The sequence below is a fragment of the Pyrus communis genome, chromosome 7, assembly GCF_041283825.1.
Source record: "Pyrus communis isolate YQ-2024b chromosome 7, ASM4128382v1, whole genome shotgun sequence".
NCBI classification, from domain to species: domain Eukaryota; kingdom Viridiplantae; phylum Streptophyta; class Magnoliopsida; order Rosales; family Rosaceae; genus Pyrus; species Pyrus communis.
This window is the reverse complement of record NC_142571.1, coordinates 5,177,917-5,202,244: the sequence shown is the minus strand read 5'-3', so window position 1 is coordinate 5,202,244 and position 24,328 is coordinate 5,177,917. Positions and strand designations below refer to the sequence as shown.

The 24,328-nt window shown below is 36.5% G+C and overlaps 2 protein-coding genes across 2 annotated transcripts; both read right to left on the bottom strand.

Moving 5' to 3' along the window:
• Positions 1-1,683: 1,683 nt before the first annotated feature.
• LOC137735576 (pentatricopeptide repeat-containing protein At1g08070, chloroplastic) lies at positions 1,684-3,766 on the bottom strand. Its single transcript, XM_068475007.2, has one exon. It carries the CDS (start codon positions 3,639-3,641, stop codon positions 1,824-1,826), a length of 1,818 nt encoding a protein of 605 aa, XP_068331108.1. The 5' UTR covers positions 3,642-3,766; the 3' UTR covers positions 1,684-1,823.
• A 1,036-nt stretch (positions 3,767-4,802) lies between these two features.
• LOC137734099 (glucosamine inositolphosphorylceramide transferase 1) lies at positions 4,803-10,764 on the bottom strand. Its single transcript, XM_068473379.2, has 4 exons — positions 10,160-10,764; positions 9,652-9,774; positions 7,041-7,208; positions 4,803-6,810 (listed from the first exon to the last, which is right to left on the bottom strand). Exons 1-4 carry the CDS (start codon positions 10,757-10,759, stop codon positions 5,128-5,130), a joined length of 2,574 nt encoding a protein of 857 aa, XP_068329480.2. The 5' UTR covers positions 10,760-10,764; the 3' UTR covers positions 4,803-5,127.
• Between the last annotated feature and the right edge of the window lie 13,564 nt (positions 10,765-24,328).

Below are 24,328 nucleotides of genomic sequence, written 5' to 3'. Positions count from 1 at the left end.
ATATATATATATATATATATATATATATTTCAGTTCAAATTATAAAAATAAACTTAAAAACTGAGAACGAAATACTTAGCTAACGTATTTTAAGATTTTCCGGTTTTGTGTTTATACTCAACCGTAGGTAGTAGATGCCTCTCTGAGAACCGAACAGGGTATAGCAGACGCTTCAAACATGATCTACTAGATTATTATTTTGATCCATGGAAGTTTGTTAATTGTTAACGGAAGGGAAACAAATGGGCAGCCAACAGAGAGTAGTTAATAAATAATTATAGTTTCCAAAGCTTATGGCAATTGGCAAAACTGTCGGACAAATTAAATTAATAACAAAGTCCGAATTAGAAAAAGGATCCTCTCCGAATCCATTTTGTGAGGATCCTAAGCCGTTCATCGTACATCGTGCGATCAGTTTTCGTCAAATACTATTTGTGTTTAATTTTAAATAAAAAAAATCAAATGATTTCTGATCGCATGATACACAATGAATTATTAAGATATAGAGATTCTTAAAATCTGCGTGCATCCGGATGGGATCCAATTCCAAAGTAAGCCAATTCTACAGGCACCAAACTGTACACTTTGTAGGAGGCAAACTAGTTGTGTGGTTCTATCTAAAATTGCCCTCTCCCTTCTTCCACCGTCTTCTGTTTGGCAACTAGGATATGCATGCACGTCATCCAACCCTATCTAACGTTCGTTTCGGATCAACTCTGGGACTGGGGGCCACAAACACTTATGGGGAGAAGAACATCTTGTGTGTTTTTTCCTCACTCTCAAACGGGTCCTTGATATTTCAACTACGTTTGTGTCGTACGACTGTTTCATGCATTATTTTGCCGTATCTTGTTACAAGGAAGCTACAAGTTTTCATTAGGATATATAAAATGAGATGTGATTTCACATTTTTTTTAACTTCTCACACACCTCTTTGTATTTTTAGTCATAAATTGAATAAATCAAACATAATCAACAGACAGATTAAGTACGTGTGGGATGCTAAAAAAAGTGTGTGTTTATCATTTCCCTATCAGATTTGTATATTCAAATTAATCCCATTACCAGAAGTTCATTAAACTTAGATATTCAAGGTATAGCTTCAACTAAGTTCAAGTTTTCTTTAGGGGGTGTGCTATCCACACACCTCATTTTACTTCTTACACACCCCTTGTTAATTTCTATCCGTTGATTTTCTTCAATTCATCCGATCAGACGACCATAAATTAGAAGGGTGTGTGAATATCACACCCCTTCTTTAGCTATGGATACCACAAGGACTTGGAAGCAAAATCTTAAGCACTAGATGGATGGTATTATCATGTGTTTGATGTTTTAACCACCCCCTGCTGCAAAATTTTGGAATGCCTAGTTGCTGAGAAGAGCGTTAAAACAGGATAAAATCGACACACAGGTTAGCTATGCGATTATGTGCATCGGAGATGAAATAATGCAGCTTCTGCCTGAGGAAAACCAAGATCCTAGTACATCACAAATGGACTGATTTACAAAAAATGAAGCACGGTACAAGTGACACCAGTACTAAATAAATTTGGTGTGGATTATGAAGTATAGTTGATAGTTTACAAGATGAATCTTTACAAGAATTACTCGGTAGGTTGACAAAATTATTAAATTTGATCTTCTTGCTTAATTCTTACCTCGCAGAAGATGCATTAGCTCCTGAAAAGCCCGTAAATTTGAACCATGGGATCAAGTTGATCGATCATGCCAGCCGCAATGTGCCAAACTGCCAGCGCTCTTCCTTCCCAGTTTAGCCGACGGTTTATGTTGATATGCCTCGATCATCAAAAGAATGGAGTTCAGTGTGCCAAAAGCTCATGGTTCTTTATGTGGCTCATAATCTCTTCTAGCAATTTGTATATTTCTTTGCTTCTTTTATGTGATTTGTCACCCTTTCTGAATTCATGAACAATACCATCAAGTTCGATTGAACTACACCCGGGAGTTTTCTTCACGTTCTTTCCCTTCATCGCCCGTCTCAACTTCACTGCATCCCTCCACCTATTTGCAGAGGAATATATGTTTGACATGAGCACATATGCACCATCTCTCTCGGGCTCTACCTTCAGTAGTTTCTTCATCACACTTTCAGCAAGCTCTACTTTCCCATGGATCCTGCAGGCTCCCAATAGAGCGCCCCAAACAAAGGCATCAGGCTCAAGTGGCATGTTTTCAACAAACTCCTCTGCCTCGTTTATTAACCCGGCACGGCCTAACAGGTCAACCATGCAGCCATAATGCTCTGTCTGAGGTCTGAGCTTGTACACACTTGACATCTCCCTAAAATACTTCTGACCCTCTGCCACAAGTCCTCCATGACTACATGCTGCAAGGACTCCGATAAATGTCACCTCATCCGGTTCAATGCCCACTTTAGGCATTTCAGCAAATATATCCAATGCCATCTCTACCTCCCCATGCATAGCTAACCCAACAATCATGGCAGTATATGAATATACGTCTCTGCGATTCATGCATTGAAAAACTCTAAAGGCTCGGTCTATACTTCCACACTTAGCATACATATCCACAAGCGCATTTCCTATAAACCCATCAGCCTCGATCTGATTTCTATCAACATAAGCATGTACCCACTCCCCCATCTTGAGCACTCCAAGATTCGCGCACGAATTCAAAACGCCAACTAAAGTAACATCATCTGGCTCAAGACCCATTCTTTGCATCTCCTGGAACACGTCCAACGCCTCCTTAAATTTCCCTTGGTGTGCTAAACCCGATATCATCGAATTCCAGGAAACCACATTTCTCACAGGCATCTCATTAAAGACTTTACGTGCAAAGTCGGCATCCCCACACTTCAAGTACATATCGACCAACGCATTGCCTATAAAAACATCTCGGCATACCCCATTATCGTAAATGTATCCATTGATCTTCCTACCCAAGCTCAAGTCTCCCAACTTCGAGCAAGCAGAGAGAACAATGACCAACGTCATCTCATCCGCCCTCATCTCTGCGTCACACATCCTAAAAAACGCTTCAACTCCTTCTCTCGGAAACCCCATTTTAACATAAGCCTGAATAAGCGTAGTCCACGAAACCAAGTCCCTCTGAGGACTTTCATCAAACACCATCCGGACCCATTTCATAACCCCACAAACAGCATAAACCCTCATAAGAGTGTTATTGACGTAAACATTGGACAAAACAAGCCCGGTCTTGATAGCGTAGGCGTGAATCTGCTGCCCCTCTCTCAGCGCACGCAACTGCGCGCACGCTTTGAGAACAGAGGGGACGGTGTAATGGTCAGGAAGGATGCCATTGGCAAGCATGTGTTCAAGCAATTCAAACAGTTGGAAAAGGGAGGCTGTTTTGGTGGTGGGATTTGAAGGGAGGCCTTGGATGATGGCATTGTAGAGGGAGAGGCAGAGGTCTGGCTTTTCCAGGTGGTTTAAGAAAGAGAGGATGTGAGTGGAATGTGAGTGTTTGTGTTTGTGAGGAGGAGATGGAGGAGAAGAAATGAGGTTGGGATATTTGAGAGGGAGAGGCCTTGTTTTGATGAGAAATGAATGCAACTGTTTGAGTTGTGTTGTGCTTATTGATTTGCATGATTTGAGTCTCCCATAAACATGGACCCATAATTCTTGGGAGTTCATGTCATACACTCATAGGGGGCATATCAGGTTTTCACAATGGGAAGAGGACTAGAAAGGTTGAGGAAGACACTGAATTGTTTCCTTTGGCCTTCTTTCTTCTATAGTAATTTTTGGCTAAAAACTTAAATTCTCTAACGACAGAATGTAAATTATACATCTTTGCTGGAAGATATAAGTAAAAACCTAAATTTACATTCCTTTTTTTATATATTTGGTGACAATCCCACTAATTAAGAGATAAAATTAAATAGGATCTCAAATTTACATCTCTCATATTGGAGCAGCTTTTGGAGATGCTTTAAGATAAGTTTTTTTAACTACAATATAACTTACGAATGTTAATTTGAGATGTAAAAGTCAATATTGCATCCTATTTCATCACATTTACATTTTCAGAAGATGTAAAACCACATATAAATTTATGTATTTGACTACTATACTTACAAGTACTTATTACTATTACTATATGACAATCAAAATAGGTTTTAGTGACATTCAATAAGCATCTATGACTGTCGGATGGTAATAGTACTAAGTAAGTTTCCACTCAAACAAATATTTGCCCTCCCATTTAAATTGTCCATGGAAGATTTATTTGACCTCCCATTTGAATTGTCCATGGAAGAGTTTTTGGACCAACAACTAATGTATACATACTTTTCGTCGCCATATATACCGTCGATTCTAGATGCTCCAACCGACTAAACATCCAGTTTCATTCGTTGTATTGGTCGGATGGTTTCATTTATATTTCTTCAACCATATTACCGGTAGATGAATGCCATTTTTAAAATGACACGAATGCCCTTTTGAGGGCAAAACCACAAAGGTCAGCATATTCGAGGATATGTTCATGCAACGGGAATGACAATATGATAATATTCCAAGTCAATTACAAATGTCATATTACAAAATTGAAACGTATAACAATACGTGATTGAATTGAAATACCGTCACACTAATTAAGATTCTCTCCTATCATACACAACCTACACAATTACAGTTATCAACCATATAAAACCATCAGGCACCATCATCCAATTTCCTCAGATGCTACATATCCTCCACCCAAATTTGTACACACACTACTTATCTGACTAAACACATAACAGTTAAAACCTTTTTCATGATTCATTCCGGCAATATAGCATTCAAAGTATATGGCAAAACATCATTTATCAAATTAGTTCAACATACATGTAACGGAGTAATGTCACAACACAAAATTTCCCTGCTGCAGAGGCCATGGCACATCCAAAACCAAGACGATAAAAACACATACTGGATCAAAGTCCAGCAAGACATCAGAAAACACAAAAACAATGCACATCTTAGTGATCAAAATTCAAATCTATTGATAAACTAATTCCCTGACAAGAAATTCACATGGGTGAAGGGAGTATGGATTACTAAAAGTTTACTAAACGAAGAGAGAAGGATTAACAAATTCAGGAGTTGTAAGCGACTAGCTACTATACCTCCCTGGCTATACATCCCAACCATCCTTCCGCTCATCAAACTCCCACTTGCGCCCAGCCAAACTTCCATACATCTCAGAAAATTTCAGGAGGCAGTTGCTCCTTATATGGTAGTGAACTTTTGTATTTCGGCTTATTGCAGCACCAGATAACTTCGATGTATCTATTGCCCACGCTGGCTTCACATACTCCACATTCTTGGATTCACTAGCATTTGCATACAAGTAATTCATCAGTACGTCCTCGCAGTTGAAATACTTGTCCACCAATTCCCTCGCTTGGCTAGCTTCTTTTCCCCAGTACCTCTCGAAAGCTACTTGACTATCAAGGAAAGCTGCCCCCGTGAGAATCATGTTATATCCTTTATGGGTCCGGGCATATTTCTCACCTCGATACTTCAATGGGCTTCCGTCAATTAGTCGGGGGTAGAAACCCACAATACGATCCGGGTGTTGGCGCCATATCCTGAATCCCCTCTCAACATCATTGCAAGTCATCATAATGTCGTCATCAAGCTCAAGAACTGCTCGGGTCTTTATCAAAGAATCCAACTTGAACCGATTATTCAGTGAGTTTTGTTTCTCTACTCTGATCCTAACCGGCACTGTGGAGTCAAAGTCGCTAACTTCAGGTGGTATTCCTTTGTTCCACACCACAACAATTTCTCGCACTGAGGAACATCTGGAATAATGTTTAACATACATTTTCAAATTCCAGAGACGAGCGTCATAGGTCATTGTTAATAAGGTGAACTGTGAGTAATGACCTTTCCATGGATAAGCTTCTTCTGCACCGCTACCACCATAGATATATTTAACTCCTGTGCACATCGCTGCAACTCCAAATGCCAAAATTATCGCAAGAACCAGCCTTCCAGCACAGGTATTAGGCTTAATCCTACCTCTGAGGAATGAAACTCCTCTGTTCAAGTGGCTGCAAAACCGTCTCACTTTGGAAGAAAACAAATGTGATCTTTCCCAGGCCCAGAACGCATCACTCCGCTTACCTGAGTAGCGAGTGCACCAATTGAGAGGAATCACGCACTTCACAGCTCCAAGTAGTACACCCATCAATATAATGAGTACAGCAACAACGGAAACTGAAGCACTGCCAAGAATAAACCTCCGAACTGAATCCCCAGATGGTACCCGGTCTCCATCCATCACTCCAACCCACTCACCAGTATTTATTTGCTGCACATCTAGATGATGATGGCGAGCACCATTCCAAGCATTACGGCCCTTACTTGGCTCTATCAAGCCCAAGGGAACTTCAACTTCTTTGTAATCATCCTTGGAAAGAACTTCCACCTTAAAGGTACGCACTCTTCTCCCATATGTTTCACCACAGTCTTGACCAACACGATAAAGATTTCCTTTGTAGAAAAATGGTCTGCCTCCATTTCGAGCCCCAAAGCTCTTGTCCCTATTATATATAGGGTTCTTTTTGTGTGGTTTCCAAGGACCAAGAGGGGAGCTGCTATACCAGATTTCCAACTGTCCATTCTTTGTGGTGCCAAATCCAGTGTTATCTGAACCAAACAACCAATACACTCCATTATAATCAATTATGAAAGAATCAACAAGAGGCTTTTTCATGATCACTCTCTCCAGAGTCCATTGCAAAGGAAAATTGAGTGCTCGGTATAGACGAACATCCCCTTTCATACCACCCTCAGGCATCATATATATCTGTAAGAAACAATAAAAAAATAAGTTATACAACAGATATCGAATTTACCCTAGAAAATTAGGTGATAGGTGCTTTTTTATGCAATCAGTGTGTCCCGTTAAGCTGCAACTTGACCAAAAATGCATCAAACAATTGTGTAGAAATAATCTGTTACAGATCTTTACTTTCATTCACACTGGTGACAGGATCAAATGGGCTGGTGTGCACGTAAAAAGAAATGTGTTCTTACTTGGCCAAGGTAGTTGAAGACATACGGGTAAGAGAGATGCCACTCTTCGTCCAAGGCAATGCCCAATTGCTGCCATGTTGCTCCCTTATCAATACTTTTCGAGACTCCAATATCTCCTTGCAAAGTGATTGAATTTTTGGTTTCATAGAACAAGTAAAAAATATCTCCCTGAAACAAAAAGCAGAGATATTGAGTAGCACGACCCGAGTAATTCTAAGAAAAGTGACTAACAGTTAAGACCTTAATACATGCAATGCCGACATATCAGAATATGCATATCCAAGTAAACACGCATTCAAAACACATGCACACAACACACACATGCAAACACCGCTAACAGTCTCCAAAAGGTCTATGAGCTGGAAAAATCATAGTACAGCTCAATTAAAAAACAACAGAGACAACATTCCGGATTTTCTTCTGTTTACCACATTGTAAACAACTTGGTCAGCATAAAACCAGTTCTTGCCCAAAAGGAAAAAATATTAAATTGTTAAAAACTCGTCAAATAACTTTTGATTTTTGTTCAGGAAATAATTTCTCTCCTGCAGGATGACAAGGGAAGGAAGGAGAGCCTGTCTTAAAATAAAAAAATAGATTTCTGTCCTTCATGGTGACAGACAATCACATCCTGGTTGAAGTGAAAGGATCTAAAAGAAATAAGAATACACAAAATAACTACAATCATTCCTCACTTTAGCACTTTCTAATCCATGAACCAAATAAAACAGTAGTTTTCCTTTTTTTCAAAGCCAAACAATGAAAAATGACCTGTTTTTTCCTCAAGGAAATCATTTTTCTTGGAAGAATTTTCTACCAAAGCAAATGGATCCTTGGTTCAATCAAGTAGACATAACATCCCCTATTTTGACTTAAGTTTGAAAATATAAGGGATGAAACAAAAACCAATTACAATGACAAAATATCATTGACAACTATATTGGCTGTCCCTTTCAAGGTGTTGTGCATATCACGTTTAAGAATGAGAAAAACAGAACAAACATGGAAAATCGAAACAAAATAACCAAGATATGCAACACCAAGAATTAACATGGTTCGGCTGTATGTGCTTACATCCACGGGGCATGAACAACAATCTTTCACTGTATCAATAATGAGTACTATGGATAATCTTGCAATACCTCTCTCTTTTCTTGACCAAAAAGGGACATAATATTCTCTCACTCTAACTCCTTCACGAACAAGAAATACACTCTTTATCCCTTTTCTTTTCTCTCGCACACACTTTGCCCTCACAATATTCTCTCACTCTAACTCCTTGACATATTGTTTTGCTCCAATTAAAAACTAGTGCAATAGCCCCTTAGACATAATAAGGGTCTTCAATAAGAATTAATAATCCTAATTGGAATCTATTTATGAATCCTTCTTCAATTGAGAAACCAACCCCAGTTGTGAAAACAACTTCAATTGGGTAAAAAATTTAAATTGGGTAAACAACTTCAATTGGGAAAACAACTCAAATTGGGAAAACAACTTCAATTGGGTAAACAATTTAAATTGGGAAAATGACTCCAATTCAGAAAACAATTTCAATTCGATAAACAATCTTATCCTCTAAGATTATAATTCCTAATAGACTTAGGACAACTCATCATGGGCTATAAAACCCAACACACAATACCATGACAATTTTAGCAAGTGGTGATCCCGTGCAAAGCACTATTGGAAAACAAACAGGATCTTATATTATCAAGTTACTTGAATGCATCTATATCCACTATGGTCAGCACCCAGTAAAGTCAGGTGATACCAATGTCAAAACAATCAATCAACAAAATGACAAAGGCAGGTGATACCACTATCAGAACAATCCATTAACAAAATGACAAAGGCAAGTTTTTTTTGCCACAAGAACAATACAGAGAAGAAAAGGAATACCATGTTAGCATCAAAGAGGGACTCTCTCACTACCATCTGGGTCCTAATCAAAATCATGTTTTGCTTGAGAAAGACGAATCAACCAAACATAGCCATAGCACAACGTCAAATGGTGTATGAATGAAAGGTTGAAATTAAATAACCAATGAACGACCACACCCATCATGCATCCATAATGCACTTAATGTCCATCACACACCTCTCCTTAATACAACTCTCCAACAAATGACCTGTCTACTTCACACCACACACAGATGACAAAAAATATCACTAATGTCAACAGACTACAACACAATATCACCATCTCGCTTATACTCACTTAAACTTGTTATCACTGTTGCCACAAACAAGAGCAGAAAACATATTGTTGAAACCTTACAACTCAAGTGTACCAAATCCCGATTCCAGCCCTAAACCTTCGACCCAAGGAAAGTTGGTTATAATCTATACCCTACCATATCCGTTTGTGCTCTTCACATGAAATCATTTAGTCCTCAAAGTTTAGTGAGAAAGATGACCAAAACACACTGCTGTAACAATTCACTCAATGTTTAAAATATACAAACTCGTGATATTTCAAGTTCCGGACTATACTGTACAGTAAATTGGCCTTCGAATTCTGCAAATCAGTACCGAACTCAATTGACATGCAATCAATCATACATTAGAACTGTAAAAACGTAAAATATTTGAAGGGCAGAGCAAATACCTGGACGTAAAGGAAAGGATCGGCAACAAAATTACTTGGGAAACCAGCATCAGAAACTGAAGAACAAGTCACAACCGGGTTCGCCACCGGCCAAGCTGCAGAATTGTCCCTCCATACATTCATCTACACCAAATTGCAACCCAGTTTCAAAATTCGAAATCTCCAAAAATCCATAATTTAACAAAAAATTGAAAGAAAAAAAAAACAAATTCCAAACTAACAAAATAAAATTAAATAAAAGAGTTTTCCTTAAGAACTTTTCCTCCAAGAGCTAAATTAATTTAATACAGGGGAAAAAAAAAACAAAAAAAAAAAAAAAAAAAAAAAACAAAACCACCCTTCCAGCAAGGCCAATTCATCCCAAACAAGTCAAACCAAAAGAAGACTAAATTGAAAATCCAAGCCAAACCCACCAAAAACCAAACTAAAATTAAGAAAAAAATATTCTCAAAATAATACACACCCCATACAGTGAAAAAAAAAAAAAAAAAGACAAAAGAAATCTTACAGCTTCAATGGGCTTGAGGGAAAAAGGAGAGTCACCGAAGAAAACACCAACAGACCATGAACCTTCATTGTCCTCCTGACACCCAAGCATGGAGGGAGAGGCCAACGCCGTCCGAGCATAAAACGGCGTGAAGGCGAACCAGACGTAAACCGTGGCGACTGATCCGAACAACACAAAGCACCCCAAGAAGAACACCAACCCCGACGACATCAGGCACCTCCACCTGCACCTGCACTTAACGCTCATGTTGCAGCAGCTGCCGCCGCTATTACTCGCACCATTCGCACAACCACCACCCACAGCACCACCGCCACCGCCGTCGCCGCTGCCGGAGGCCAGACTCGAACCCATTTTTTTCCCAGAACCCCACCGGACGCAGACGATGGATTGGGTGTCAAAGCCGCAGGAAGAACGCCTTAACAACCGCTGCGAGCATTTGGGTTTGATTAATTGTGTGATTAGTATGTGATGTTTGAAATTTAGCGGTTTTAGGTTTTTGGGAAAAATGAAAAAGGTGACGGAGCGAGAGATGTTATTTGAGTTGGTGATTTTATAGGGAAAGCGTTTTACTGGATATAAGTGATGTGAATTGTCGCCCATCAAATTAAAATACTATAAAATCCCAATTTACTCCTTTATAAAAAAAAACTATATTTTTTTCTAATTCTTTTTTTTTTTTTTTTAATTTACAGCTTTAGTGAAAGGGAGAAAGGTTAATAAAGTTTACGGTAATGCTAAGGCGGTTAAATTTGAACCTAAAATTTGCAAACTAAATGATGTGTCACAAATAGTAATATGCATGTTTATCAACACTTAAGCGGTGTTCTAAAAATCAGCCTAGGCACTAGGCAATGAAGGCCCGCCCCCTATTTAGGGCAAATCGTTTCAAAAAATTGGTCTAGAGCTAGGTGGCAGCCTAGGCAGTTTGGTTTTTTTTTTTTTGTTTTAATTAATTGTGTGCTATTTTCTTTTGGGAGTTTTAACGAAAAGTCCGCAGTACTATTCATTTTAACGAATAACCATATTTTTACACTCTAAAGTCAAACCTGGTACTATTTATTTTACCCTTTATTTTGTCCTTATTATTAAAACTCAAAGTTTTCAAACCCTTTTCATTAGTTTTCCTTTTTCTTTTTTAGTTTCATGGTAGTATACTTATGGAAATGGTGTACCTATTTTGCAAATGATGGATTGGACTACAAGTTCATCCAATTGTGAAATGAATTGGAGAACTTTTGAGAGGATACATACAAAGAAAAAAAAATTAGATACAACAAGGTTAAATAATTTAGTCTATATCGAATCCAATGCAAATATCATGAACAAGAAGAATTTAGTCTATCATCCAAGAATACTCCTCATTATGATTATATGTTTACTGTTTTTTAAATATTGAACTTGTTGGATGGATGTACTTTGTGTATTCTTCTACTTCTATTTTTACATTCTATCGTTCTTTTATTATCCATACAAGTATAGTTTTTTTTTTAAGCCTAAATAGGCACTTAATTACAAGATATATAATAAACTTACATAAATCTGCCTAGGCACCCACCTAGGCCCCGCCTAGGCGCCTAGGCGCTACACCCCTGCCTGCTGTCCGACTAGTACCTAACGTTTTTTAGAATCTTTCGCTTAAGTAATAAACTAATCATCAACTTCAATGTCTTTTAGTTTCTAAAATTTTGTTTACAAATTTAGTTTCTCTAGCATTATCTTAATTTTTTTTTCCTTTTGTACAAGGAAGAGTGAGGCGAGTTTCGGTGTAGACAGGAAATATGTAACTCTAAGCTAATTCGGTTAAGTTTAAGTTATGAGAAAATTTATATGGAGCTTAACTTGCAAAAACACAATTCAGTTTTCAAAAAAAAAAAAAAAAAATTGAAAGCCAAATTTTGAAAATTCAAAAAATTAAAATATTGTAAAATGAGTTTTTAATTTAAAAAAGTGTAAATAACTCCTAAATTAACAAAAAAAAAACGAATATAGTAAAGATAAAACAATAATTAACATCCTGTTAAAATATATGTAAACTACATATTAATAGAATTGGTGGCAGGATTTTATGAGAGTTAATGTTAAAAATGTTGAGTCTTGCCGCAACCCGGTTGTCCCGAAATGGTCACAACCTTCTCAGGGACGACTCAAGGTGAATGTTGATGGTGCCTGGCACAAGGAGCTGATCCTCAGAGGCGCGGGAATTGTTATTAGGGATTCGAAGAGAGTTTGCATAGCTGCTGCGAGTAAGAGATGTGATGATGTGTTCCCTCCTTTTCAAGTTGAGGCTTTAGCAGCTAGAGAAGGCCTTGTGGTGGGGTTTACATTATATTTCTTTGGAGAGTGATTCGCTTCAGATCATGTCAGCTTTACATGAGTCTTCTACGGATATGTCCCCCATTTGACCAATCATAGAGGATGCTAAGTACCTGCTACACTCGGTCGTTGAAGTTACTGCGACCCACATCTGCCCCCAAGCCAATTCCGTAGCCCATTGGCTAGCCTATTTTGCCCTCCATTTTGGAGGTGATTGTACTTGGGATAATGAACTTCCCTCTTTGATTTGTAATTTAATTGAGGAGGATATCTCCATCCCTTATACTTCTTAGCCTATTCCTGGCTTGTTTGAAATATATCTCGTCTTTTATAAAAAATAAAAAAAATTAAATTCTCATTATCAACCAAAACTCCATGAAGTTATTATTCTAACTCTCTATTCAAGATTGAACATAGATAAAAAAAAAAAAAACATGGACAATAATGTAATTTCTCATAACCAAATTTTGCTGTTTTTTTACAGGTCTAGCCTACCTATAATTCTAACATATTTCAAAATAAAAAGTAAAAAGTAAACATCTCTCTCCTCATTTCCGCTCTCACGTTCTCTATTACTCTCTTTTTCTCTCACTCCTATTTTAAAAATAAAAATAAAAAAATTTCTGGGCATATGCTAGTGTGTACCACCACTCTGGGTTTCAATATCCCACCCCCCCCCCCCCCAACGGGTGGTTAATTACAAAATTTGATTAATTTTTTATTACTTTTCAATTACTTAAAAAAAAAAAACAATATATATCACAACTTCGATCTACATAAGTTGTTCGGATATATAACATATGCAACTTGATTTTTCTACATTGTCATCAAAGCTGAGGTCCGGCTTGGGGCTTGATTATATCGGGGAGGTGTTGAATGGGAAGACCCTAAACAAATGACAGCGAATGCCGGCTACCTTGTAACCAGTGATTCTTGGGGAGGGCTTGTTCGGAGGAGGCATTATAATATACGAACAAGTGCTTCTTGACCTTGACTTCTCGTCAATCCTCGTCGAGGACGACGTTGGCAAAGCACAAGTTTGACAAAGAAAGTCGAATAGGAAAAACAAATGGGAGGATAATGCTTCCATTCTTTTGTGGAGAAATACATGAATAATGTATCTTCACTGTATTAATTCTGTAATTAAAACCATGCAATGTCATAATCTTAATTTTAAGATCATCTAAAATTTCATTTTAGTTGGAGATCGTTTTGTCATCTAAATATATCAAACAAATTAACGATTGATCATAAATATGTAATTTGATGTTTGCCTGTCAATTTGTTTCATACATTTGGATGCATAAGCAATATATGATTCAAATGGTTTTTTAGAGGTAATCTATCTCTAAATAAATATTAAAAACATAAACCTAATTATCAAATTTATACAATGAAAATACATTATTTGCAATAAATATTTATGCACCCCCACTCATAGATGCAAGTATTAGCCAAAAAAAGAATGATGTGCAGTCATTACTCTATTTGGCCTACGATATTCAATTTTGAAAATTATTATTGTCACTTCAAAAATCTTATTGAGTATTCCTTACAAGTATTTTTCTTTCTAAATATAAAAGATTTGTATTAGACAATTAAATTTTTCAAGTGTCAATAACAATTTCTTTCAATAATATTTTGAATTCAAAATCCACATATTGCCAATGATTATAAAATAAAATAAATCATGTTGCAGAGTAGAAGTTGAACTCATATCCACATATTTAAATATACGTAGATAGCTGGAGGACGGCGGTTTCAAATTTGTTGGCGCACTTTGCCTATACCGAAACAAGTTTACCCTTCCATTCCATCCATCAACTTTGAAAATTTCTTTGTCTTTGCTGCAAAGCAAACAAAAAAGAAAGGAAAAAAGTTCGATTAAATGCACCGAACCAATGGTGGAATTTATTATTCCAAAGCCGTTTGGTGGTTGTTCAATTTGGTTTTTTCATTTTGTTGGACTTTGTTTCTTTTGGGTCAGAAAACTAAACTCATGTCAAATTTGGCTTTCGATGTTTTGGAGAAAGGAACGGAAAAGGTTTTTCTTCTTTCTTGAAGGAATAAAAATAAAAAACAAGTTTAATTAAGTGTAAAATACAAACTCACAATTTCAAATCTATCATTTTCTTTTTATAATTATATAAATGAGTTTTAGGGTTAGTTTATGTTAATTTTTATGATTTAGTTGTGTTTCTCTCAACTTATAAGCGAGAAGTTTTAGCTTATCGATAGTAAAATTGATACCTAATTATATTTGGCTTATTGCTTGATTTATATACATTGAATAGAAAATTACGAGAATCAAACTCTTTACGGGGGTCGCAAGTGACCCTCTACCACAGTGGTAGAGATGATTGTTGCCCTTGCATCATGACATGTATTTGAATCTCGTCAGCTCGCTAATCTAACATCTAATCTAACAAATTTATCGTTTGACTAGAAAGAAAAAAAAAAAAAAAAAAAAAACTCTTTACAGGGGTCTCTTGCCATTTTTAATTAAATTGTAGCTTTAATGTTCAGTCATGGGAAACCTCATTTACCGTTGTCATTCAGTGAGAGGTATTAGGGTGTCTTGGTGGTTAAGATTTTAATTTTAACCTATTGCATTCCGGGTTCAAACCCTCTCTTATGCTCTTAATGTAAATTGTTGTACAACATAAGTTGTAGTTAAAAAAAAAAAAAAAAAAAAAAACTAGTGTTGTAACTTGTAAACACAATTGTGCACATAACTATGTTACAAATAAGTTTTTCCTTTTAATAGATCGATGTCAGGCCTTGCACAAGAAGATTAGAGAATAAAAGGATATTTGTGGAATATCTGTTGTAATTAAAAAATAATTAGTGGTGTAAACAAAATTGTCTTATCGTTATGTTATATAATTTTTTTTTCCTTTTAATGTAAGGAAAACTAATGAAAATAATTTGAAAACTTTGAGTTTTAACGATAAGAACAAAATAAAGGGTAAAGTGAATAGTTCCATGATTGACTTTTTAGTGTAAAAATGTGATTTTTCATTAAAATGAACAGTATCATAAGCTTTTCGTTAAAACTCCCTTATATATATATCCATGACAGTCGACAAAAGAAAAATAGATTGATGGCTGCTTTGCACAAGAAAATTAGAGAATAAATAGATTTTTGTAGAGTCATCCAAGTACCCTTCATCATATATATTTGGGTAAATGACAAAAGAACTAACTTAACTATTGGTCTCACGACACTTTCATATCTTATCTTTTAAAAGTGACAATATCATACCTCATCTTACGAATCTGTGTCAATGTCAGACCTCCATCGATTTTTCTATTAAATACTGATGTGGCTTGAGACGGAACCCACTTCCTAACCAAGTGGATAAAAATATTAATATTTTAATTAAGTATCAAATAAATTATTTTAATATTTTTATTTTAAAACATGTGGGACCCACCCCCATAATTCTCGCCCTTTCTCTCATTTTTCTTCCTGATCCGTACCCATCTCTCCCTTTCTTCCCATTCTCCCATGTGTTCCATCTCTCTCTCTCTCTCTCTCTCTCCTATCCTTCTCTTATCTCTCTCACCTTCACCTTCATCCATTCTTCACCTTCTTCCTTCGTCCATTCTTTACCTTTTTATTTAAAAAAAATTTGGACCAAAAAAATCCAGATTTTTTTTTTTTTTTTTTTTTTTGGCAGTGGGTTCGTCGGGCCTGAGACAAGATCGGCGAGGCAACGAGGATGCAGGGCCTGATTCGGTGGTGCCCGGCACAGAGGATTGACGGGTGGGAAGACGAGGTGTGTCCGATTTAGGAATGGGCTCGGGTGGGGAAGACAAACTTGGTTTTTTTATTTTTTTTATTTACACTTTTCTGCTCAGGTCAAGGGCCGATTTCGGCTCTAGTATCATCCTCGGTGCCTGAGAAGAGAAAGAGGCGAGAGAGAAAGAGGAGAGAAAGGGTGGTGGGGGAAGGTTGGTTGGGGGGTGTTGAGGGGCGGGTGGGAATGTTTCTGGGTTTTGGGGATGTAGGTGTGTAGAGAGGGATGAGAAAGAGAGGAGAGAGGTCCCACAATTTTATATAAATTTTTTTTTTAATTTTTAATTTTGAATATTTAATTATTAAAAATATATTTAATTATTTTTTAATCTAATTGAATTAGTTAGTGAACGTCGTCTCTAGCTATGTCAGCACTTAACAGAGAAATTAATAGAAAAACTAACGGATGTCTGACATTTGCACAAATTCGTAAGATGAGGTATAACATTGTCATTTTTAAAAGATAAGGTATAAAAGTATCGTTCGACCTATAGTTGAGGTAGTTTTTGTAATTTACCCTGTATATTTTTATGAAAAATCAAATACACGATTAACAGTCAATATGATAGGCTAGCAAACACATCAATTGCCATATTCTTCCTTGTAAATGTGATTAATCATATAACTTGGATATGGCCCAACAAATATTTATATATCCTTGATGAGAGATTAAGTGGTCATGAATTTGAATCTGCTCCTTAATTGCTTGTACTATGATTTTAGAATCTACTTTAATATTGACTTTTTTTTGTTCAAATGACATTAAAAAATTGTCCTTAAAGCTGTAGCTTGAGCATGTAGCACAAATCAAATACATATATATATAATTATGAGAACGTTTTCTTTTGGTTAATATGTGTCACAAGCGAAGTTCTAAAAAATTGTAGACGTTAGTCGGCAGCAGACAGGGGCCTAGGCTATTTTTTTTTTTAGTTTTAAATTATGTTTATTATACAACATTTAAATAAATGTCTATTTATACTTAAAAAAAAACATATTTTTATTGTGATACATAAGTTGTAAATAAAATGACATAGAATTATAAAGTACTAGAACTTATTGAAACATTAGGAACAAGCATGTAATGAGTGTTCATCCAAGTATCCACTAAGTCTCTTACAATTTTATTGAAAAAATAAAATGCAAAATAGAAGTTATTTATTTTCTCATTTGAGAGTCGCGGTCTAGGCGGTCTAGGTGGGTGCATAGGTAGGTCTAGGTGGGCTACGCTACCGCCTAGACAAAGCACCCTTTCTTATAGCATGTAGAGATTAATCGTGGCGGCGGCCAACCGCCCAGCGCTTAGGTGGCACTAGGCCGAGCTTTTTAGAATACTGGTCACGAGAATGTCGTTTGTGAATGTGGTTGAAGATGTCACGATCAAGACATTGCTGGGACTTTTTTGGGTACTCTGGAGTACCCGGAGTGACATGTATTTTAAATGTTAAAAATTTGTTTAAAAATATAAAATTAAAGATTTTTACGGTTATAATACTCAAGTGATACGTACTCCATAACACCCAAAAAATTTTGTCATGGCCACAAAAATGTTGTTGCTGTTTCCTTACTTGGATTTATTTTACCATTTAAGGACAACAGTTAAAGGTAAATGGGGATCCCAAATGATTGTATCCAACTGTGTCGTCTGACCTAAGAAAGAATATTACACTATTATTTTGTGCAATGTCGGCCGTGAGGGTGCAAGTGGTGACACTGCACAGGACCCTTAAATTCGGAAGGGTCCTGATTTACGATTTTACTTTACCTATATATTTTGTGACATCCCGTCCCAAGTTTCATTTTAACATACGTGGGAAATTACGATTTTACCCCTAATTTGTTTGTTTACGTTTAGTGTTGTGTAGTGTGGTGTTGTAGGACCACACACACACTCACACATCACTCTCCCTCTCCCGTGATTCCCTCCCTCTTTGCCTCTTCTCTGTCTCTTCTCTCTCTCTCTCCCCGAATCCTCCATTTCTTCTTCTTCTTCTTTTCTTCGTACGGACACACACACAAACATACTCAAACCATTACAAATCAAGAAACCAATTACACCATTGAACTCGTGAGGTTGTGAGGAGCACAACCATACCAATTCCAGGTAAGAATTCTAACGTTTTCACGTCGTTTCGACGAGGTCCGTTTTAGTTACTATTCATGCAAACCTTAAACTAGCCTGTTTTTGGGATTTTGAAGCTTGTAGATGTCTTAGTGAGGTCCCAAGGAGCCTCGGAGTGTTTCGTTGGACGAGTTTGGACGTCGGGAAAGCTTGGTTCAAAGTTGGCCGAGTTTTGAGTTTGAAGACAGGTATGATCGCGTGGTTTTTAGGCTTTAAAACTAGTCTATCGTGATTCTACTAGTCCTAAGCTTCATTTTGGTTCAAAAATCATGAAAATTGGTTGAGAAACGAGTGAGAAAACTAAGTTTGAAATTTTTCCAGTTTTCCGGCGCCGGAGTCTCGCTGGAGAAGGTGACGGAATATTCCATCAAATCTGACGGAATATTCCTGACGCCGTTAACGGAATCTGTCAAAACTGACGGAATATTCCTGACGCCGTCAGTGTGCATGGCACGTGGCCGCGCGTGGGGGGCGCGTAGGTCCGTGCCTTGGCCGGCGCGTGGGGGCGCGTGCGGCGGAGAAAAATTATTCTAAAAATATGGTTGTGATCCTGAGGTTGTGTAGAGCACGTTGGTATATTCATTTGTCCATTTTGAGCAATGTATGAGAAGTTATTACGAGAAGTTGGTTATGTGCTTTTAAATTAACGTTTTCGTAGCTATTTCGCGTATAGGTGATTCGTATCCCGAGGACGAGCGTGCATACTCGAGGCAGGGGGGCTATGACCCTTCCATTTATCAGTGAGTGGGCTTTTGTTTTCCGTATATACCTATATACATCTAAATTCCCAGAAATAGATTAAAAATGGTTAATTGATTTATGCCATGCACTTTATTATTATCGCTTATGCATCATCACATGCATTAGTAGCGGCATACATTTATATATGTGTATTTGGTGCTGTGGACACACAGGTAAGTGCCAGGTAAGTGGTATTCATGTTTGTATTCAGTAGTAGCTTGAGATGCTTAGAGAGCTCATAATCTGCACCCCCGGTGTTAGTGCTCCTGCCCGTGGCCAGGGCACAGTCCTTCACGTGATGTTCACCTCCCGTACCACACGCTCAGCTTGGATCCAAGTTAGGTGCACAGTCCTGTCGTACAGACCACATTAGGTGGTTCCGACTCGTAGGTGACCCGCGATTATTCGCACAGTCTTCACGTGATCGTAGCACTAGAGCGTATATATATTACACCCAGTCTTGTCGTACAGACCACGTTAGGTGGTTCCGACTCGTGTGCAGATTCAGTTATTGAGTTTGAGATTTGAGCTCTATATGCAGCCGTACAGGTCACGTTAGGTGACTCCCGGCTGCCAGATTATATGATATTGATATGAGTTATGCTTGAGCATTTACATTTTATTATGAGATTCTGATGTGGCATACTCTCGAGCATGATTGGCATATTTTGGAGCATGTTTGGCATATCTATACATACGTATATATGTTCATTTTCTGGGAAGTATACAGGTTTTACGGCGAGGGGTTAGAATGTAGTTTGCTATAAAGTTTTCAAAGAGCTTTGTTTTTGCCCACTCACGCTTTTGTTTTTGCGCCCCTCCAGGTTCTAGTGGTCTAGCAGGTTCGGTGGTTTTTCCCAGAGGGCGTCCCGGTATTTCTGACAGACACTCACCATTGTAGGGTCACCTTCGGGTGTATTTATGTCGCATCTTTCCTTTTGGACTGCTGTAGACTTACTCTGAATTTGTGTCTCACATACGCTAGCACTTGTTTTAGTACTTTGTATGCTAGTTTTAGTTATTCATACTTTTATATTACTATCTCATTAGCTTCCGCACGTGCACATGGCTACGTCACCTTCGTGTGACGGCCAGCACGCCCTAATCTCGGTCGGGGTCTGTCATATTTCATATATAAATATAAAACGTACAATGATATACTGAATTTTTCTCTCAATGCAATTCTCTAGCGTATTATCTCTGATCCAAGAATTGGGTTCGAGTCTTCCCAGTGGTGGCTTTTTTGTGTGTTTTATTTTTAATTATTTTGGTATCTAAAAGCATGGTTTAGTGTTTTATTTTGAATTTTTTTTGGTATTTAAAAACATGGTGTTTTGAACCCAAAAACTTAGGGGAAGCAAAAAGGCACCTAGCTACCACACAAAGAATTTTTTTCTTCATTTATATTATCATTTTTTATGAATAAAAATGTAAAAGAAAACATAACAACTATAATGTTAGACCTTTTAAGGGTTTTTATTCTTTCTTTTTTTTTGTATTTATAAATAAGGAGTTTCGAACTCAAAAACATAGGGATGCAAATAAGGCCATCTTCAACCGAAGGGTCTAGAGGGCCGAAAATAGCCTGAAAACCGTCTTCAACCGAAGGCTAGGCCAGAGGGCTGTGGAATTTGAGAGGGCCCCACGGAATCGGAGAGGGCTGGCTGTAGTTTGTTGTTTTTAAATATAAGTTTGTTGTTTTTAAATTTAAGTTGTTGTAGTTTTTAAATTTAAATAATAAATTATGTTTGGCCCTATGACCCTTGGTTGGAGACTTTTTTGTGAGATGGCTGGCCAAAGGGCTCGTTTTAGCCCTCTGACCCTCCAAGATATTAATATTTTAATGAACAGTACAGGGCCATATTTGCCTCCGTTTCCAACCGAGGGCTAAAGGGCCAGATGGCTCGTTTTAGCCCTGTCACAAAAAACTGTCTCCAACCGAGGGTCAAAGGGCCATAGGGCCAAACATACTTTATTATTTAAATTTAAAAACTACAACAACTTAAATTTGAAAACTACAATTTAAATTTAAAAATTACAATGGTAACTGGCCCAAAAAATAAAAAAAATTAGAATTTTTAAGAATTTTAAACAAAAAAATTGGCCCAAAAAACCAAAAAAAAATAAAAAATAAAAAATTGAATGCAACGACTAGCTAACTAGCTGTTGTATTCAAATTTTTTCTCAAAAACTCCTGTCGGTTAGCTCTATTTTCTGGCCAGCCTCGGGCTGGCTGGTTGGCTGCATGCAACCAACCTTCCAGCCCTTTGACCCTTTCATATTTCGTGGGGCCCTTCAGATTCCACGAGCCCTCTGACCTAGCCCTCGGTTGGAGACGATTTTGGGCTATTTTCGACCATCTGGACCCTTCGGTTAAAGATGGCCTAAGCACCTAACCACTGGTCCACCACACCTAAAATTGTTTTTTTTTTATTTTTTTATTTTATAATCTCAATTCATACATAATCCTAAAAATTAAAATGTAAAATAAAACATAGCAATGAAAATTATATACAATTTAAGGGCCCCATTAAAGTTTCGCACATAACCCCCAAAATCTCAAGACCGATGCTGATTTTGTGCATTAACAGTCATCCTATAAGCATTTATTAAAAGGTGGTCGTTTTGAACAAGTTTTTATATAGAAACTAGAATTTGTATTTTGTTGCCTTAAGTTGTGTCAACTACCACGGTGGCCTGGTGGGTCAGGTGCTTTGTCGTTTTATTTTTGTTTATGTAGAACTGTAGTACTTTTGTCGTTTGGAAGGTTGATAATCATATGTACGTAGAAGGTGAAAGCATTAAAAAACATGGAGCACTTTACGTATATCGGATAATACTGGCAAGCTGCAAGCACCGTTTTAGGCTTAAGTTGAATTAATCGTTTTCGTAGTCTAACAGGATAGTCGAAAGATAATTCTTGTAGTAAAAAAATTAAGATATAAATTTTTGTGGTGAAGTTTGTTAATATTTAAACATCTGTGGTGAAAACTGAAAGTAGTTACATTAGTTTTCAATTTAAAAAACAAATAAATAAAAAATTAATTTAAAAACGGCCCCTTAAAATTTATTTGGTAGCAATCAACTTACATAATTTAATGGTCTAATAAGCTTATTCTTTCCAAGTAAGCACTTGGCTTTTATTTTCGGAAAGAAATGTAGTCCTTATCCTCCCTCCCCAGTCCCCACTGCCCTAAAAGACAAAAAGAAGAAAAGTGTGTGTGGTCGGATGCTCACGGCTGAATAGTTAGCCCAATTCATGGGATAGAAAATGGGATGCCTTCATATTTTGAGAATATAGCCAACCAATCTTATTGCCAACAGTAGCAATCTAGATAACCCATGCATTTGATAGAAATCGGCACAAGAGGTAATGCTCGACCTATTTGCAATTTGCATGTGGCATGGACTAAACGGTTTGAAAGAAATCACTCTATAACAGGCAATGGAATTTGAAACTCACTTTGAAATTCGATAGACTCGATCGGAACATGATGTTATCGTTGAACGGAAAAATATGACTTTTTTATACTAGCTATGTTAAAAATGAATAAAATATCCATAGCCTAGGGCATGATTTACCTACGTAATTTTGCAATTGCACAAAGAGAAATGATTGAGTTGTGCTAACAATAACCGTCATCGTGTGTGTATTAGCGTTTTTCCTTTGCATCACTCTTGTTGGTAGCATGTTGTTTGTTGCTTAAGAATTATGATTTCCCTTGATAAATATGTAATTGACTGCCCTTAATCCTTCACCCTTAACTATTGACATTATCTTGTGTGTTTAAAAATTGTCCTATCCAAAAACTTTATGTACTGTTTTGGGGAGCTGCTGAAATAGAGCAGCTTGGCTCCTTAAAATTTAGGATGATCTCCTTTTTAATTTACTTTATGTTTGATTCACATATATAACTTTGCGTTTATAATTGAAACCGTTTATATTATAAATCATTTTTAAAGATCATCTTAACAAAAAATCAATTAAAACTAAAGTCGTTTATTCAACCGATGGTAGCAAAGATGAGCAGTTCATAAAGATATACAGTTCATAATACTTTTACCAAATCGTCTATTTGGTTTTCTATAATTTGATGACTAAGATCTCATATTTTATTGATTTTTTTAGCAAAGATGAGCTTTATAGAGTAATTTTAATATTAATGTTCTGATTATAAGACCAAAGTTTCGTAAATTGGTCACGAAGTAAATTGAAGAGTAACTCCCCCTCAATTGCTTGGCTCCTTAAGGTTGAGGAGGAGTTCCTCCTCAAAACACTCAATGGCCTATTCATGAACTTCATGCTTATAATCGGAACCATTTATATTATAAATCACTTTGTACAAATCATCTCTGTAAAAAATCAATTAAAACTAAGATCGTTTAGTCGATCATTGTAGAAAATAAATAAAACGTTTTATAATGTTTTTACCAAATTCATCTGTATATTTTTATACATTTCTATGAGTAAATGGTCTAAGTTAATGCTTATACCAAATATGTATGTATGTGTTTAATTTTCATACATCTATAGGATTAAATTCCACCTGAATCCTTGAACAGTCAAGTCTTCATGTTTAGTTTATATATAAGGAAATTTTTTTGAAATGTCATATAAACTTATACATATTTTTTAATTTATCATATGAATTAAAATTTTAAGCAATATATCATATGATTTTTCTGAAATCATTAATTTGTCATCTCATTTTTGTGAAAATGATTAATTTGTCATTTCACCTTAACTCCGTTAAGTTTTTCATCCAAAAGAAGGTTATTTTGGACTTTGGACCTCATTTTTCACAAATTTATTTATTTATTATTTTTTAAACTACAGTGGGCAATAAATTGGATTTCAACTTTTGATTTCCTTTTCACAAGTTTTCTACTTATCTTTTGGTACGAAAAAGACGTGTCACATTCATTTCATAAACTTATGGTGAATTACTTAAAAAGTACATTTGGGTTTGTAAATTTAACTAACTACAAGTTTTGAGAATTCAATGCAGCAATCATGTTCATTAAAAAAAAAAGAGTTGAAATGTCAAAATAATCTTGAAGGGAATCGAAATGCGGCGTTGAAATATCCAATATAACCTTGAAATAAGTTATGTTTCTTGCACATGGCTTATTTTGGATGAAAAACTTGAAGTAGTTAGGTGAGATGATAAATTAAGAATTTTTTAAACTT

Coding starts and splice junctions, on each gene's coding strand:
- LOC137734099 (XM_068473379.2), bottom strand. CDS start 10,759: ATGGGCGACAATTCACATCACTTATATCCAGTAAAACGCTTTCCCTAT. Junction 9,775..10,159: donor CCCTCAAGCCCATTGAAGCT/GTAAGATTTCTT, acceptor AATTTGGTGTAG/ATGAATGTATGGAGGGACAA. Junction 6,811..7,040: donor TCTTCAACTACCTTGGCCAA/GTAAGAACACAT, acceptor TGTTTCTTACAG/ATATATATGATGCCTGAGGG.
- LOC137735576 (XM_068475007.2), bottom strand. CDS start 3,641: ATGAACTCCCAAGAATTATGGGTCCATGTTTATGGGAGACTCAAATCA.